Genomic DNA, 19,161 nt, shown 5'->3' on the forward strand with positions numbered 1-19,161 from the left:
GTCTTCTGTGTATTTTATATTGGTAATATAACACAGTTTTGCATTATGTTTGTGAGAAAATAATTTATTAATTGGTAAGTAAGTTTTATTTCTATAGCTAGAACATTGTTACACTGCTATACTTTACAAAGCTTTACAATGGCTACAAAAACTAAAAAATAAAATGGAAAACATCCTATTGATAAAATATAAATAATAATGTAATTAATTAACTAGTTAATTGCAGCAATTAAATCAAAAATAAAATCTCAGGAGCCGTTTGGGAGCCGAAAGAGCCGGCTCCTTATAGTAAGAAGAGCCAAAAGAGCCGGCTCCCGAAAAAGAGCCGAAATTCCCATCACTAAAACAATGAATGAAACAGCCGTGGCTGTCACCTGGCGGCAGCGCGCAGTGATAAGAAGGGAGAGAAAATAGTGCCAAGCAATTTCGAGGTCTGACTTTTTATTTGGCAATGATTTTGTGATGCAAATATATCACTCTTTTGAACACATACTGTTTTGAGACGAAAAACGTTTTACTTTCGTGACCCCAACAAACTTGCCGGACTACTTTCGTCTGGACCAAAACTGGACAAGAACTGGACTCACAGGATGCTGTCAGGGGTAAGTCAGTGTGTTTGCACGACACTATTGATGGGGATGCCATACAGATTCATGTCAAAAATCCCGAACTATCCTTTTAACATTCAATATCTTCAGAACAAAACAATACATCTGTTGATTAAGTTTCCACACGTGAATGGTTAAGAAGTAAAACATGATCCATTATGATATCACTAATGCCAAATTACAAAAAAAAAAAGCTCTCTGGTTAACAGGACATGAAATTAAGGTCAAAAGTTCACTGCTGCGCCCACTGGCTGAATCAGATCACCTCTGTTGGATTCATGTTTTTCTTCGTCTAAAGATAATCGGTTTGTTTTATGAATGCATTTATTTATTTTTCAAATTATGAATTATCGTATTCACACACACAAAAAAAAACAAAAACAGAAATTTCTTGGGCGGCACAGTGGTGTAGTGGTTAGCACTGTCGCCTCACAGCAAGAAGGTCCGGGTTTGAGCCCCGTGGCTGGCGAGGGCCTTTCTGTGTGGAGTTTGCATGTTGTCTGCGTGGGTTTCCTCCGGGTGCTCCGGTTTCCCCCACAGTCCAAAGACATGCAGGTTAGGTTAACTGGTGACTCTAAATTGACCGTAGGTGTGAGTGTGAATGGTTGTCTGTGTCTATGTGTCAGCCCTGTGATGACCTGGCGACTTGTCCAGGGTGTACCCCGGCTTTTGCCCATAGTCAGCTGGGATACACTGCAAAAAATGATCTCTTGTTGAGAGAAAATATCTTTAATATGGGTGAATTTATCTATTATTTCTTATTAGAAGTTTATTAGAACTCAAATATAAGATTATTTAGCTTACTTTGAGACGCTCTTACTAATTTCAAGCCTTAAATGTTCTTATTCTATTGGCAGATAATTTTGCTTCTTTCTAGAATTGAATGCTTAAAATGAGCAAAATTATCTGCCAATAGAATAAGAAAATTAAGGCTTGAAATTAGTAAAAGCGTCTCAAAGTAAGCTAAATAATCTTATATTTGAGTTCTAGTAAACTTCTAATAAGAAATAATAGATAAATTCACCCATATTAAAGATATTTTCTCTCAACAAGAGATCATTTTTTGCAGTTATAGGCTCCAGCTTGCCTGCGACCCTGTAGAACAGGATAAAGCGGCTAGAGATAATGAGATGAGATGAGAAATTTCTTGGGATGAAGAAGTGCTATGGCTATCCTCGGGGTAGCTTTTTCATTTGCAAAAAAAAAAAAGATTATGATGATCAAACAATAGATCAGAATTTCAGGTTTCATCTCCTGTTATTTGCATCTAGATGCGTTCGAGAACTTAGAATATGGCACCTTTTGTTTGAACTCACCCAATTTTCATCTCATCTCATTATCTGTAGCCGCTTTATCCTGTTCTACAGGGTCGCAGGCAAGCTGGAGCCTATCCCAGCTGACTACGGGCGAAAGGCGGGGTACACCCTGGACAAGTCGCCAGGTCATCACAGGGCTGACACATAGACAACCATTCACACTCACATTCACACCTACGCTCAATTTAGAGTCACCAGTTAACCTAACCTGCATGTCTTTGGACTGTGGGGGAAACCGGAGCACCCGGAGGAAACCTACGCGGACAACATGCAAACTCCGCACAGAAAGGCCCTCGCCGGCCACGGGGCTCGAACCCGGACCTTCTTGCTGTGAGGCGACAGCGCTAACCACTACACCACCGTGCCGCCCCGCAATTTTCATGTGATGAAAAATTACACTGGAATATGTGACTGACTAGGTGTTTTTTATTGCCCAGGTGTGCCCTGTTAAATTAATTGTTTCAACAATTAATGTAATGTTTCTCAGTGTCAGAGATATTTTCTTTAGACAAGACTCCGTCCTAGTATTAGGAGAACACAAAATGGAACAGTCTTGTCAGTGTGCAGGTGTGTGTCTTCTGTTGAATTTATTGGCAACTTGCAATCTTAGTGCATTACCACCATCTGTAGGAGTAAGATGTGAATAGTTTTGGGAATATGAATGCTTTCAAATTTTTAAAAAAAGAAAAAAAGAAAGACATTTCAATTCTCTTTGCATAATCAGTCATTCATATAAGTAACTGTCAAAACAGCTTTAGCTGTGGATTGTGTTCCAGGTGCGAAATTCAGCAGGCTATTTCAGGTAAACCCACATTTTGCCACTTAATCTAGAGCCTGCTGTTTTTCCTGCATATTCCCTGCGTTCCAAAAGTACATTTCCCCACAGTAAAAACATGCCCCACACTGATGTTTTCCTATTAAGCTTAGAGCACAACTTAGGCTTGTGTACAGTAAGGCCGAATTACAAAGATTCAGAAAGGATTTTCCCCCAAAATAAAATAAAAAGTCAAACATTTCTCAGCTGACAAATATCCATTTCTTCTTTAGATTTTCTAGAATGTCTACAGTATCAAATTTGAACCTATTTCTTAAAGTTTAACTAAAAAAATACTGGCTTAATACAGGGTTAAAACTTTTGATTGGCGGGGCATATATGAGTTGGTTCAACTGTATTCTTTATTCAGCAAATAATATACAATACAGTTGGGGACAACACTCAGTCTAGGGGCTTAAAAATAATCAAATACAATCAAATTAAAAATAAAATGAAATAAAGGTACCTTCACTACTACCAGGGCACATTTGTTATGCAAAAAGAAGCGCACAAGTACAAAACAACCCAGTTTATTACTCTATTTACATTTAAATATGAACAACTCAGTCATGTTAACATGTTTACTTTTATGACTCCCAGACGTGCATCATTGAAATGCCCCACCTTGTACATGCGCATAGGATGGTGGGTGATTTATGAATGTCGAAGATCCACTGAAAGAAGGATGTGGCCCTTGGTATAATTCAAAAGATCACAGACATTGGAGCAGACCTTCAGCAGGATTCGATGACATGGCATCCTTGGAATGCAGCCTTGAACCGTCCTTGACTTTGAGAAACACCGAATGTCTTTGAAAGTCTATTGGCTTGAGTCCTTCGTTTCGCCTGTGAAGACTGCATTTGTTAAAAAGGATAAAACAATATGAAGATTGTTATGGGAGAAAAGCAAGACATTTTCAAGCTGAGAAAAGAGGGGACAAATCAAACAGAGCCATTGCATAAGCACTGGGCATAGTTAATACAACACTTTGGGCTGTCCTGAAAAGGAATGAAACCACTGGTGTATTAACAATGAGACATCAAACAGGTCGGCCAAGGAAAACAGCAGTTAACGATAAATGCTGTGAGAGCTGTGAAGAAGCTAAAAACAGTCAGTGACATTACCAACAATCACCACAAAGCATGGGTGAAGGTATCACAATCCAGTTCGAAAAACACTGAGAGTAAAAATACAGAGGCCAAACCACAAGATGCAAACCACTCATCAGCAGCAAAAATCAGAAAGCCAGACTGGAATTCACAAAGAAATACAGAAATGAGTCACAAAAGTTCTGTAACCAACATTAACCTCTACCAAAGTGATCAAAGGTCAAAGTGTGAAGAAAGAAAGGACCTGCTCATGATCCAAAACATACAAGCTCATGGGTGAAGCACAGTGGAGGTAGTGTCCTGGCTTGGGTTGGCATGGCTTGGACTCATCTCATCTCATTATCTCTAGCCGCTTTATCCTTCTACAGGGTCGCAGGCAAGCTGGAGCCTATCCCAGCTGACTACGGGCGAAAGGCGGGGTACACCCTGGACAAGTCGCCAGGTCATCACAGGGCTGACACATAGACACAGACAACCATTCACACTCACACCTACGGTCAATTTAGAGTCACCAGTTAACCTAACCTGCATGTCTTTGGACTGTGGGGGAAACCGGAGCACCCGGAGGAAACCCACGCGGACAACATGCAAACTCCACACAGAAAGGCCCTCGCCGGCCATGGGGCTCGAACCCAGGACCTTCTTGCTGTGAGGCGACAGCGCTAACCACTACACCACCGTGCCGCCCTGGCTTGGACTCACTAACCTTTATTGATGATGGAATTCATGATGGTAGCAGGAGTCTACAGAGAAATGCATTCAATCTGATTGTAAGAAACTTCATCGTGCAGCAAGACCATGATCAAAAACACACTGCCAACACAACAAAGGACTTCATCGGGGGAAGGTTTTAGACAGGATAAGTCAATCACCGGCGGCATGGTGGTGTAGTGGTTAGCGCTGTCGCCTCACAGCAAGAAGGTCCGGGTTCGAGCCCCGTGGCCAACAAGGGCCTTTCTGTGCAGAGTTTGCATGTTCTCCCTGTGTCTGCGTGGGTTTCCTCCGGGTGCTCCGATTTCCCCCACAGTCCAAAGACATGCAAGTTAGGTGAACTCTAAATTGACCGTAGATGTGAGTGTGAATGGTTGTCTGTGTCTATGTGTCAGCCCTGTGATGACCTGGCGACTTGTCCAGGGTGTACCCCGCCTTTCGCCCGCAGTCATCTGGGATAGGCTCCAGCTTGCCTGTGACCCTGTAGAACAGGATAAAGCGGCTAGAGATAATGAGATAAGAAGTCAATCACCAGACCTTAACCAAATTGAGCAGCATTTCACCTCCAAAAGAGGAGCCTGAAGGGAGAAACCCCCCAAAACAAGAAAAATAATTTGCACTACAAGCCTGGAAAAGCGTCACAAAAGAAAAATCTAACAGTTTGTTGAGGTCTGTGTGTCACTGGCTTGATACAGTGCTGTTTTCCTTGGCCTGCAAGCATTTAATAACCAAATATTAAAAAAGTACTTTAATACTGTCTATTTTAATAATTTTGCTCACATAAAAATTGGCCAGTCTGCCACCAAAAGCATCATGTTGTTTAGCACATCAAGATGCAAATATGAAGAAATGAAAACTGAAATTCTGATTTATTGTTTCATTCGTCTTTTGATCTCAAACCCAAATGCCTTCAGCATATAGGAAAAAAAAAACCCACCACACAAATGAATTGGTGTTACAATACTTTTGAAGGGGAGTGTATATGACCTTACAATCAACTAATCAAATGTTTCTTGATAGGATTAGGATACTGAGGGTTCTCAATTACCCCTTCCCCAAACTTGAGTTCTAGGAAGGCACGGTAGTTGTTAGGTCCATAAGCAGTGATGCCAGCAAAAGGCATGCGCACCAGTGGCTGCAGGAAGTGTTCAGGGAACTCAACATCCTGCTTGTGGTCAGTCCATGTGTCCTTGGTCATAACTCCATTGCGAGGGTAGAAAGGCCATAGATCCACATGCAGATGATTGGCCTCACTGTATTGAACACGATAGAAGTCTCCCTCAACTGCCCGTTCCCATACATAACCATTGGCATCCACCAGTGACCCTGAATCTAGGTTCTTAAGATATTCACAGTTGGGCACGTCCTCCAGGTAGATACCCAAATCAACATCATAGTCCCAAGGTATAATGTCTTGATGTCTGGCTGCTCCTAACAGACTACCCCCTTCCAACCAGTAGCGTACACCAGAACTCTCCAAAATACTGACGACATGCTTTGTAGTTTCCCGCAGGGCACGCAAGCAACAGGGTGGAGTCCATCGCTCCAAATAGAGGTACTCTGGTGTGTCATCATGCACTGTGCCAAAGCATCGTGATGTCTCCTTACTGCAGCCAAACCACTGGTCCCTTCCATCAGGCCATACCAAGTGCTTAATGCCAAAGCTTCTCATTACTTGGCTGGTAGCCTCCTTGAGATGATAGTCTGCCTTCCACTGGTTGTGTGCAGAGCTAAACAGGGGCCTGTGGCTTGCAGTAAATGAAGGTCCCTCAAGAAGTTTAACCTTCCACCCTCTAAGCGCAGTCTGAATAAACAGTGCAGACAACAGGGGACGTGCAAGTGGGACTGATAGGTTGAAAAGGTCCTTAGTTCGAATAAGAACTACAGCATCACCATACAATGCAGTGCACATACTGCCACCACTCCCAGATGCCCCAAGGGAGTATGTAGCTGTCCATTCCTTGAGGTTCACTTGCAAGTGCAGGCACTGGACAGCAGCATGGGTCAGCACTGGAGCTGCAACCAGGTGTACTGGACCATCTCTCTCAGCCTTCAACTCTTGAACAAGCCTCTCAAGTTGCCAACGATGCTCTAATTCAACGCCATCGGGCACAAGCAGCACAAACTCGGATTGCACATGGTTTTCTGGACGATGTATTTGAGGAGGATTTTCTGGGCTCGGGGACAGCACCAGTAAATGGGCATTCTCATGAAGTGTCAGAGGAGGGTAAGGCAGGGTGTCTGCTACTACTAGGAAACATAGTTCTGGCATGTGGTGAAGGAAGGACTGGGCCACATCTCCAACATAGTTCTCAAAGTCTTCAAACTCACGTAGGATAACAGTCATTTCAGGATTTTTCATACTACCCTCTCGGCCTCCTACTTTGCTGTCCCTTCTCATGCCCCTCGCCACTACGCTCCCTGAACCTCCCAGGCCCGACACTGATTGGAAGGTATTTTTTAAGCCTTTTCCTTGCATGCGTCGCTTCTCCATCATCTGTTTCTGGGCTTGGGATATATAATACAAGATCACCAAGTTCAGTACAATGGCTCCTGTTAGTAGAGCTTGGCAGAAACTGATTCGCATAATTACTATAAAGGTTCAATGTACGTATGTAATCTATCAAAGCAGAAACAACATGAGGATTATGTTTTTGACATTGCTACTGTTTGAATGGTTACATTTACAGAAAATACCTTTATTTATTTTGAGTACTAGTAAAGGGATAGCCTATTGTTTTTTGTGTGAAAATTTTCCCCTTCTCTGGTGACAGCTTGTACACTATAATGGAGACAGATGACATTAGAGCCTTGCAAGCAATGATGCTGGGCAACATCCAAATGGGCCAAAGATAGTGCTTGCAACAGTGAATGCAGCTAGGGTAATGCTCCCATCCACAAGAATAGCAGGACACCATCTGGTAAGACAGCACCTGGTATCTTACAAGTTATCCAGTATGGATGGGGTTGCTTTTGAGGGGAAGCTGAAGGAGATACTGAGTCTACAAACTGGGCCCATGAAAACATCTTCAGTCAGCCCAGTGAGGCATCTTTGGCTCTACCGAAGTCCTTCTAAAGAGGCGATTTGGGGTTTCTGATTCTCTTTAGCCTCAGCTCATCTGGAGATATCAGTTGCAATCACTGGAAAACATATAAATAAGCCATATTATCACTTTTAAAGACATAGTTGTTTCTGTAATAAATGAGTATTACACAACCCCAAATCAGAAAACGCTGGGACGGTATATTGAAATTAAAACCAGTACCAATGATTTGTATATAAATCTTTGACCTGTATTGCACAGCACATTATTTGATGTTTGACCTCATGAATGTTCTTATCTTTTTCATAATAAACACTTATTTCTTCCTGCAAGCAGGTTCTAAGGTGTGCAACAGTATGGGGTCATCTTTGTCATAGTTTTCAATTCTAAATTCTCCACACATTCTCTACTAGGAACAGAGGGGACAGGCACCCTCTTCTTCCACAGCCACACCTTTGTAATGTGTGCAGAATGTGGTTTTGTATTGTCTTGTTGAAATCTCCCTGGAAAAGATGTCGTCTTGAAGGTAACATATGTTGCTCCAAAATCTCAGTGTGCTTTTCTGCATTAATGCTCCATCACAGAAGTGTAAGTTACCGTTGCCAAGGGCACTGACACAACCCCATACCATGACACACCCTGGTTTTTGGACTTGTTGCTGGTAACAGTCTGGATGGTCCTTTTTGTCTTCGGTCTGGAGCACACGGTGTCCATTTCTTCCAAAAAAGACCTGGAATACTGATTCATCTGACCACAATATACATTTCCACTGTGTGATGGTCCATCCCAGATGCTTCCGAGCCCAGAGAAGTCGATGGTTCTTCTGGACACAGTTAATATAAGGCTTCCTTTTTATACAGTAAAATTTTAACTGGTATTTGTGGATGTAACTCCATATTGAAGAGCTTGACAAAGGTTTGCCAAAGTAATCCTGAGCCCATGTGGTTCTATCAGCTATAGGTGAATGGCGATTCTTGATGCAGTGCCATCTGAGGGATCAGAGATCACAGGTGTTCAGCTTAGGCTTGTGCCCTTTACACACTGAAATTCTTCCAGATTCCTTGAATTGTTTAATGATATTATGCACGGTAGAGGATGAAATATCCAAATCCCTTCCTATCTTTCTTTGAGGAACATTGTTTTTAATCATTTCAATAATTTTCTCACATGAGTTAGAAAAGGGATCCAGGTCACCTAAGTCCTAGATAACTACCTTCTCGTGGTGCACCTGTTTTTACTAAACGTTATCTCAGGGACTGGGTAAGGGACGGTATATTCCCTTGGAGAAGGAAAACTTATTTCAAACCTCCGCTGCCTTGCAGCTATACTCATTCATGGGAAAGGTTTCGGGAGTCAACCCTGAGGAAAAATCAGGAGCTGGAGTCCCTAGGGCAGTTCGATGCTATTTACAACCTTGTTCTGGCAACTTCTACAATAACACCGCTTGCCAAGTGTATCAGCTCTTGCCCTTCCCTTGGACTACATCAGTGGAGTGGAGAGGGGGAACCTGTTGTATGGGCAACAGCTCATCTTCCATATTATCCCTACCCAGGCGGGTATAATATGGTACACAGTGGTATACCGGTTATAAGTCTAGCTCAACTGGTGTAGAGCATGGTGCCAGGGGTTGTTTCTGATGGTGGGAGAGACCATCATGTCTCACTGGACAGCTACTGCCTGCCCCAAGTTGGGCAGCCCCCAGCCAATAAGGTGCTGTCCTGCAATAGTCCATCAGCTTCATAGGGTACGTGGGGCTTAGGGTTTGAATGCCTGACACGCAGACTGTAAACTCGGCACCAAACAAGATAAGAAAAGAAAGAAGGAGACCTGCACTCCAATTTGCATGCTGGAATGTTCGGACCATGACTACTGGATTGTCAGTAGACCTTCAGAAAATAAGAGACACATAAAAGACAGCAGTGATAAACAACAAACTGCTCAGATTCCAAGTGGACATCACTGCACTCCAGGAAACTTGATTGCCAGACTCTGGAACACTATGTGAAAAGGATTACACCTTTTTTTGGTGGGGAAAGAGTGCAGATGACACCAGAGAGTATGGTGTAGGTTTTGCTGTCAAGAACTCACTGCTGAAGATAATTGAGCCTGGTGAAAATGGGACTGAGAGAATATGCTCCATGCGTTTTCATGCTACTGATGGGCTAGTCAACCTAGTCAGTGGGCATGCTCATACTCTGCTCATTACCAGAGGCCAAGGATGAGTTTTACAACCACCTACAGACAATCATACAGGGACTCCCAAGACAGGAACACCTGCTGTTACTTGGCGACTTCAACGTCAGAGTTGGAAGCGACCACACCCCTTGGCCTAGTTGTTTGGGCCAGTTTGGAATTAGCAACATAAGTGAAAATGCTGTGTTTGAGCTGTGAAAACGCCTGTTTGAGCTGTGCACGTAACAAGAGCTGTGCATTACCAACTCCTACTTCAAGACCAAACCACAGCACAAGGTTTCCTGGCAGCATCCTCAGTCTAAGCACTGGTACCAGCTGGATTTGATCATCACAAGATACTGCCACCTGAGGAACATACTCATCACACATTCTTAGCAGAGCGCTCACCACTTGTTGGTCTGCAGCAAGATCAGGCTCCAGCCGAAGAAGATGCACCATGCCAGGCTACTACGGAAACTGTGAATAGACACCAACAAGACTCAACACCTAGAAAAATTAGAGGTGGTCACCAGGACTCTGGAAGACGTTCTCCTAGCAGAACCGGAACTCCCTGAGACATAAGCTCCACAGCACTGCCTTCTCCATCTTTGGCAAGAAAGCGGGGAAAATGCAAGACTGGTTTGAAGCCAATTCAACAGAGCTCACTACTGTGATTGAGAAGAAGCACACTGCACTGATGGAGTACAAGCAACACCCATCTCAGTCTACTCTGCAAGCACTAAGGTCAGCCAGAAGCACAGTTCAGAAAACTGCCAGATGCTGTGCAAAGGACTTCTGGCTACAGCTCTGTGAGAGTATCCCGTCTGCAGCTGATGCCGGCAACATTCGCGGCATACATGATGGGATTAAGAAAGCCCTTGGGCCAACCCAGAGCAAGATGGCACTAATCAAGTCTGCATCTGGAGAAGTCATCACAGACACAGAAAAGCAGATGGAGAGATGGGTGGAACACTAGTCACAGTTGTTTGGCAGAGCCAGCAGTATCTCTGATGCTGCACTGGATACCATCAAATGCCTGCCCATCATGGAAGAGCTGGATGAGAAGCCCACCACTGAGGAGCTGAGTAAAGCTGGTTGACCCACACAGAAAGTGCCACGACTGGATGGAATTCCACCAGAGGTCATCACGTGTGGAAAGAACATCCTGCTTCAACATCTGTACATTCTACTTTGTCAGTGCTGGGAGCAAGAAGAAGTACCCCAAGACATGAGGGATTGCAACATACTCACTCTGTACAAGAATAAGGGGCACCAAAGTGACTGTAATATCTCCAAGGGGATCTCACTTTCAAGCATCATCGACAAGGTCTTCACTCATGTGAGTCTCAACAGACTGAAAACTAGCTGATCAGGTTTACCCCAAATCACAGTGTGGGTTCAGTTCAGAATGCTCAAAGATTGACATAATCTTCTCCCTGCAACAGCTTCAGGAGAAATGCAGAGAGCAGAGGCAGCCTCTGAATGTCTCCTTCTTAGACCTGATCAAGGATTTTGACCTCATCAGCCATGAGGGCCTCTTCAAAGTCCTTGCAAGGATTGGATGTCCTCCCAGTCTCTTAAGCATGATCCAGTCATTCCACATGGACATGCTGTCATTCAGTTCAACAACTCATCCTCACAGGCTTTTGACATCAGGAGTGGCATAAAGCAGGGCTACATTCTTGCCCCTACATTGTCTGGCATCTTCTTTGCTTCTGGCGGCAAAAGGAGGAACAGTTGCAGTGCCCCATTGACAGCTTCACTCGCACCTGTCAGGACTTCAGCCTGAAGAAAATGAAAGTGATGGGCCAGAGCATTGAAGACCCTCCAACAATCACCATCAACAACTACGTACTGGAGGTGGTACATGAATTCATCCATCATGGCTCCACAGTGTCTGACAACCTCTCCATGGATGCCAAGCTCCACAGACGGATTGCTCATGCTGCAGGAACATGCGCCAAACTATCCAAGCATGTCTGGGAGAACAGCAAATTGACTGTCCACAACAAGGTAGCAGTCTACAGAGCCTGCATACTCTCCACCTTGCTGTATGGCAGCGAATCCTGGACCCTCTACTCCAGCCAGGAAAGAATGTTGAACACTTTCCACCTGCGGAGTTTGCAGTGCATTCTTGGCATCGCTTGGATGGACTGAATCACAAACAATGAGGTCCTTGCTCGGACCGACATCCCAAGTATCTTCATGATGCTCCAGCAGCGTTGCCTTCGCTGGCTTGGCCATGTCCACCGCATGCAGGATTGGAGGATCCCTAAGGACCTGCTGTATGGCGAGTTGGCCACCAGAAAATGTGCACAAGGACGCCCCCACCTCTGCTTTAAAGACATCTGCAAGTACAACATGAACGCACTCAATATGAACATTGAGAGATGGGAGGAATTCGCCAGCAACTGCTGTCAATGGAGGCAAGATCTGGGTAGAGGCCTCCAGAGAGGGGAGGCCCAAACTGAGACAGACAGTGCTGAGGAAGGCCAGCCATTTGGCGACAGCCGGCGCCGACACCGCCTTCAAGTGTGCCCACTGCAGCAGAGACTGCCACTCATGTGTGGGCTTATACAGCCACTCAAGGTGCTGTTCCAGCGCCAACTCAACAGACTTTCTGGACACAAACCCTGGTCTCCCGAGACTGGCAGCAGCTATCCTAGTTTTCTCACACATTTGTTGACAAACTGGAGATCCTCTGCCCATCTTTGCTCCTCAAAGACTAGGCTTTTCCTGGACACTGATTTTGTACTGAATCATGACTACAGTCACCTGTTGACATCGCCCGTTTCAAATCACATCATTATTTAATTGTTTTACACATCATTATTTAATTATTAGCCCTAAATTGCCCGTCCCAACATTTTTTGGAATGTGTTGCAGGCCTGAAACGCAGGAATGGATGTATATTAACAAATGAAATGAAGTTGATCAACAAAACATGAAATACAAGTACATTTAGACCGCACTGCTTTCTTTTGTTTTTAATTTGCATTTTCCATACCATCCCAGCTTTCTCTGATTTGGGGTTGTACAAAATTCAACATAGTGTACAACCCCGATTCCAAAAAAGTTGGGACAAAGTACAAATTGTGAATAAAAACGGAATGCAATAATTTACAAATCTCAAAAACTGATATTGTATTCACAATAGAACATAGACAACATATCAAATGTCGAAAGTGAGACATTTTGAAATTTCATGCCAAATATTGGCTCATTTGAAATTTCATGACAGCAACACATCTCAAAAAAGTTGGGACGGGGCAATAAGAGGCTGGAAAAGTTAAAGGTACAAAAAAGGAACAGCTGGAGGACCAAATTGCAACTCATTAGGTCAATTGGCAATTGGTCATTAACATGACTGGGTATAAAAAGAGCATCTTGAAGTGGCAGCGGCTCTCAGAAGTAAAGATGGGAAGAGGATCACCAATCCCCCTAATTCTGCGCTGACAAATAGTGGAGCAATATCAGAAAGGAGTTCGACAGTGTAAAATTGCAAAGAGTTTGAACATATCATCATCTACAGTGCATAATATCATCAAAAGATTCAGAGAATCTGGAAGAATCTCTGTGCGTAAGGGTCAAGGCCGGAAAACCATACTGGGTGCCCGTGATCTTTGGGCCCTTAGACGGCACTGCATCACATACAGGCATGCTTCTGTATTGGAAATCACAAAATGGGCTCAGGAATATTTCCAGAGAACATTATCTGTGAACACAATTCACCGTGCCATCCGCTGTTGCCAGCTAAAACTCTATAGTTCAAAGAAGAAGCCGTATCTAAACATGATCCAGAAGCGCAGACGTCTTCTCTGGGCCAAGGCTCATTTAAAATGGACTGTGGCAAAGTGGAAAACTGTTCTGTGGTCAGACGAATCAAAATTTGAAGTTCTTTATGGAAATCAGGGACGCCATGTCATTCAGACTAAAGAGGAGAAGGACGACCCAAGTTGTTATCAGTGCTCAGTTCAGAAGCCTGCATCTCTGATGGTATGGGGTTGCATTAGTGCGTGTGGCATGGACAGCTTACACATCTGGAAAGACACCATCAATGCTGAAAGGTATATCCAGGTTCTAGAGCAACATATGCTCCCATCCAGACGACGTCTCTTTCAGGGAAGACCTTGCATTTTCCAACATGACAATGCCAAACCACATACTGCATCAAATACAGCATCATGGCTGCGTAGAAGAAGGGTCCGGGTACTTAACTGGCCAGTCTGCAGTCCAGATCTTTCACCCATAGAAAACATTTGGCGCATCATAAAATGGAAGATACGACAAAAAAGACCTAAGACAGTTGAGCAACTAGAATCCTACATTAGACAAGAATGGGTTAACATTCCTATCCCTAAACTTGAGCAACTTGTCTCCTCAGTCCCCAGACATTTACAGACTGTTGTAAAGAGAAAAGGGGATGTCTCACAGTGGTAAACATGGCCTTGTCCCAACTTTTTTGAGATATGTTGTTGTCATGAAATTTAAAATCACCTAATTTTTCTCTTTAAATGATACATTTTCTCAGTTTAAACATTTGATATGTCATCGATCTTCTATTCTGAATAATATATGGAATTTTGAAACTTCCACATCATTGCATTCTGTTTTTATTTACAATTTGTACTTTGTCCCAACTTTTTTGGAATCGGGGTTGTATATGGCCAAAAATATGTGAACACTTGACAATCACACCCACACAGTGCCCTCCACAATTATTGTCACCAGTTGTAAAGATTAATTAGGAATAATTAGGGTTAGGGAAAAAAAGTCAATGTTTTGTTGAAGTAGCTTCATCTCACACTGAAAGCTTGCGAGATGAAACTCACATTGGAATATTGTGAAGAATATTCAGAATATTTCTTCTAATAATTTCGGGGGGGCGGCACGGTGGTGTAGTAGTTAGCGCTGTCGCCTCACAGCAAGAAGGTCCGGGTTCGAGCCCCGTGGCCAGCGAGGGCCTTTCTGTGCGGAGTTTGCATGTTCTCCCCGTGTCCGCGTGGGTTTCCTCCGGGTGCTCCGGTTTCCCCCACAGTCCAAAGACATGCAGGTTAGGTTAGCTGGTGACTCTAAATTGACCGTAGGTGTGAATGTGAGTGTGAATGGTTGTCTGTGTCTATGTGTCAGCCCTGTGATGACCTGGCGACTTGTCCAGGGTGTACCCCACCTTTCGCCCGTAGTCAGCTGGGATAGGCTCCAGCTTGCCTGCGACCCTGTAGAAGGATAAAGCGGCTAGAGATAATGAGATGAGATGAGATGTTTTTATTGAAAATAATTTCTTGATGAGGGATTTGTTTTTCTCTGAATAAATTTATTTCAATTAAAGGTTGGATTTTTTTCCTCATTTCAGTGTGAAAGAAGCTATTTCACGACAAGATGGATTTTTTTTCTAACCCTTTTTACTAATCTTTCTAAGGGGTGCCAATAACTGTGGAGGGCACTGTGTGTGTTTCCTGAACACGCCACGCTAGTTGGACCCCTCTTTGTTGCTATAAAAGCCTCCACTCTTCAGGGAAGGCTTTCCATTGGATTTTGGAACATCGCTGTGGGGATTTGTCTGCATTCAGCTACAAGAGCATTGGTGAGGTTGGGCAGTCCACATTCCAGTTCCTCCCAAAGGTGTTCAGTCAGGTTGAAGTCAGAGCTCTGCGCAGACCACTCGAATTCTTCCACTCCTACCTCGGCAAATCATGTCTTTATGGAGACTGCTTTATGCCAGGCTTGTAGTACTCCAGTCCAGGACTCGGACTCGAGTCCGACTCGTGCCCTAATTTTAAAGACTCATGACTCGACTTGGACTTGAGCACTGATGACTTGGACTCGGACTTGTGCATTAATTGCATTAGGACTCGTAAATTGGAGACGAGGAATCAGATTTTTTCTTTGTAACATGCCATAATAACTTGGCATAAGATATTTATATCTACATTAATTTTTGTACTAATTTTGTGCAGGAGTGTCACACCTGTGCGCCTTGGCGTGTGCATCAGATAGACTCTTGGGTGTGCTCCGGACAGCGTGTGCACCAAGTGGACTCTCTCTTGCACGCCGTAAATCACTCGCACCTGCACAGGATTAAGGCGCAATCAGCGCGCCTATATAAAAACTGTGGAAAAACACACTTACTTTGCAAAGTATTGAGTTGAATTGCTGACACATTACCGAGCCTTATTTCCTTGTTTGGTTTCCTGATCCCTGATTTCCTGTTTCTCATCTTTGATTCTGCCGAGTCTATGATAGCCTGCTTGTGCCTCGCTCAACCTATTGCCTGTTTCACTGTTTTATGATTTTGCCTGCCGTTCTGGATTGTTTACCTGTCTTCACTTGTATGAATAAACACACCTTCTGCACTTACGTCCGTCTCCCAACCATCTCTGACAGAATACTTCGCATTCCCTCACAAAGAGAAGCACATTCACCTGCTCATATGTCATGTTCAGGAACAAACTGATTTTAATGGTGCTTAAACAGCCACCGTCAAATGGTGCGGTTGGAGTCTTGTTCTTGGAGTTGATTCAGCTCAAGAGTGGACATGAAATTTTTTTTAATGACTTAGACTTGACTCGGGGGCGGCACAGTGGTTAGCACTGTTGCCTCACAGCAAGAAGATCCTGGGTTCGAGCCCAGTGACTGGTGAGGGCCTTTCTGTGTGGAGTTTGCATGTTCTCCCCGTGTCTGCGTGGGTTTCCCCCACAGTCCAAAGACATGCAGGCTAGGTTAATTGGTGGCTCTAAATTGACCGTAGGTGTGAGAATGTGAATGGTTGTTTGTCTCTCTGTGTCAGCCCTGTGATGATCTGGCGACTTGTCCAGGGTGTACCCCGCCTCTCGCCCATAGTCAGCTGGGATAGGCTCCAGCTTGCCCGCGACCCTGTAGAACAGGATAAGCGGCTACAGATAATGGATGGATGGACTTGATTCGGACTTGAACACTGGGGAATCAAGACTGGACGTGGACTCGAGGTTTAGTGACTCGACTACAACACTGCTTTGTGCACAGAGGCGGGTGGCATGGTGGTGTAGTGGTTAGCATGGTTGCCTCACAACAAGAAGGTTCTGGGTTTGATCCCAGCGGCCAGCGAGGGCCTTTCTGTGTGGAGTTTGCATGTTCTCCCCATGTCTGCGTGGGTTTCCTCCGGGTGCTCCGGTTTCCCCCACAGTCCGAAGACATGCAGTTAGGTTAACGTGGGGCGGCCTTGGGCTGAAGTGCCCTTGAGCAAGGTACTTAACCCCTGACTGCTCCCCGGGCACTCTGGTGTGGCTGCCCACTGCTCTGGGTGTGTGTGCGTGTGTTCACTGCTTCAGATGGGTTAAATGCAGAGGACGAATTGCACTGTGCTTGAAGTGTGCATGTGACAAATAAAGGTTTCTTCTTCTTTCTTCTTCTTCGGAGGCAGCGTAATGCTCGAAAAGGTTTGGGGCCCTTTAGTTCCAATCAAGGAAAATCTTCATGCTACAGACATTCTAGACAATTGTGCGTTTACAACTTTGTGGCAACAGTTTAGGGAAGACTCACATGTGGGTGTGATGACTGTCAAGTGTCCACATACAGGTCAGGAGGCCAGAGAACAAAAACACAGACCATGCTGGTCAAGTGTTTATTCAAAGGAAACAGTTTCTGAAATACTGCTACTAATGCAGCCTTGTGCAAAGTTTTTAAGAAAACAGTCGCACGATTTGAAAATCTCAAAACATTTAATATTTTTAAGTAATCCGGAAGCAGTAAAATAACCTACCAGGTGGTAAAGAGCAGCGTGGGTCCTGCTCAGGGATCTGAGAGAAATCCTCTCCAGCAGCCACCTGAACAATAGCAAAGTGAGAAAGAGACTGGTCATTCTGTACATTTCTATTTTCTGGGATGCATTAAAAGGAAAGTTAGAACAAATCTCATAAACTGAGTACTGGGCCCTTCAGGACAGATTTGCTCAGGTGAATAATGGCGATATTTGATATTAGATCTCAGTGACAACAAAACAGTAAATGGATTTCTAATCACTCTGAGCTTCTTTTCTCTCGGATCGAATCGCTAAGGGTGTTCACACGGCAACTTTTACTCTGGTGTAGCACCGGGGCTGCCCCGGTAGTGTTCACACGGTACAAAGTTATACCAGTGTAGCCCCTGAAAGCTGCTTAAACCGGTGCAAATCTAACCCTGATCGGGAGGTGGTTTAAGAAATTTACTCCGGAGTAAATGCTAGTTTGCGAGGCAGCACCGATATAAAATGGTACGTCTGAACGCTACAGGGGTAGACTCGCTACGCGTCAGGAGAGTTGATTACATACGGGCATTGCATAATTTGCATCCTGGTATTTTGCGCTTCCAAAATGGCGAATATTAACAACAACAGAACCGCGCGTCTTCATCCACGTTGTTTTCCCGGCGCTTGGTGATGCCATGACAACCGTCCACATGGCCATGAACGACACGAAGTCGTCGATTTGTTGCCGAATGAATTGCAGAATGCGTTGTTTTCGTGCTCTCTTGTACTTGCGCAACCTTTCCTTTCTCTCTTTTACGGTGTCTGATAGACCACAACGTAGAAAGTTTGTCTGGAGAAGTACATACAGTATAAACCATGGTTTTTCGATATATCAATCACAAACAAGGCGGGAAAAGGAAGTACATTTTCACACATGCGCATATTTCATTTCCGCATTATTACTATCGTATAGCACGGTCGCAAAAACTGCAGTGTGAACGCAAGTGGGGCTGCACCGGTGCTAACACGCTTCTCTCTAGTAAGCAGGGTTGTGACGTGTGAACGCTCTACAGAATTTACACCGGTGTAAGATATATCGCAACAAAATATATCGGTGCAGCATCGATGCAAATATGCGCCGTGTGAACACCCCTTCAGTGTGGGCTGTGATTACAAACACGGTGAAATTTACCTTTATAACATTCAGGCAAGGATGTTTAAAAAAAACCAACAACAACCGCACAATCCAACTGAATGACTGAGTTCTTCTTTTCTATACTCAAGTTTTAAAGAATATAACGCATATAAGGTCGAGAAAACACTAATCGTGACGAATGAATGTGTTTAACATTACTAATGCGTTGATAAACGTGATGACTAAGACAAATTTACATCTAAGTATTACATAATAATAATATTATTATTATAACAACAACAACAACAGTCCTATCATGAACCCGGACTAAACTACACCCGTTTGTTGATCAGCACCGGATATCACTATTTGGCAGGAAGTAGTTTGATGGCGTGCGCTCGCTCGCTCGCGCTGTGTTCTGAAGTGAAGTGATCCTGAACTCAGACCAGTTTAAGATTCCTTCAACACTTTTATATTTAAATACAACATGTATAAATAGTTGTATTTATCTTGTATATTTAGTTTAGTCACGTATAACTACCGGTATATT

The 19,161-nt window shown here is 44.0% G+C and overlaps 1 protein-coding gene across 1 annotated transcript; it reads right to left on the reverse strand.

The window, feature by feature from the left end:
* Positions 1-5,052: 5,052 nt before the first annotated feature.
* fkrp (fukutin related protein) lies at positions 5,053-18,957 on the reverse strand. The gene is made up of 3 exons (XM_060942164.1): positions 18,669-18,957; positions 17,513-17,576; positions 5,053-7,699 (listed from the first exon to the last, which is right to left on the reverse strand). The coding sequence occupies exon 3, from the start codon at positions 7,143-7,145 to the stop codon at positions 5,553-5,555; it is 1,593 nt and encodes a 530-aa protein (XP_060798147.1). The 5' UTR covers positions 7,146-7,699; positions 17,513-17,576; positions 18,669-18,957; the 3' UTR covers positions 5,053-5,552.
* Positions 18,958-19,161: the final 204 nt, after the last annotated feature.

The sequence above is a fragment of the Neoarius graeffei genome, chromosome 16, assembly GCF_027579695.1.
Source record: "Neoarius graeffei isolate fNeoGra1 chromosome 16, fNeoGra1.pri, whole genome shotgun sequence".
In the NCBI taxonomy this organism is placed as follows: Eukaryota; Metazoa; Chordata; class Actinopteri; order Siluriformes; family Ariidae; genus Neoarius; species Neoarius graeffei.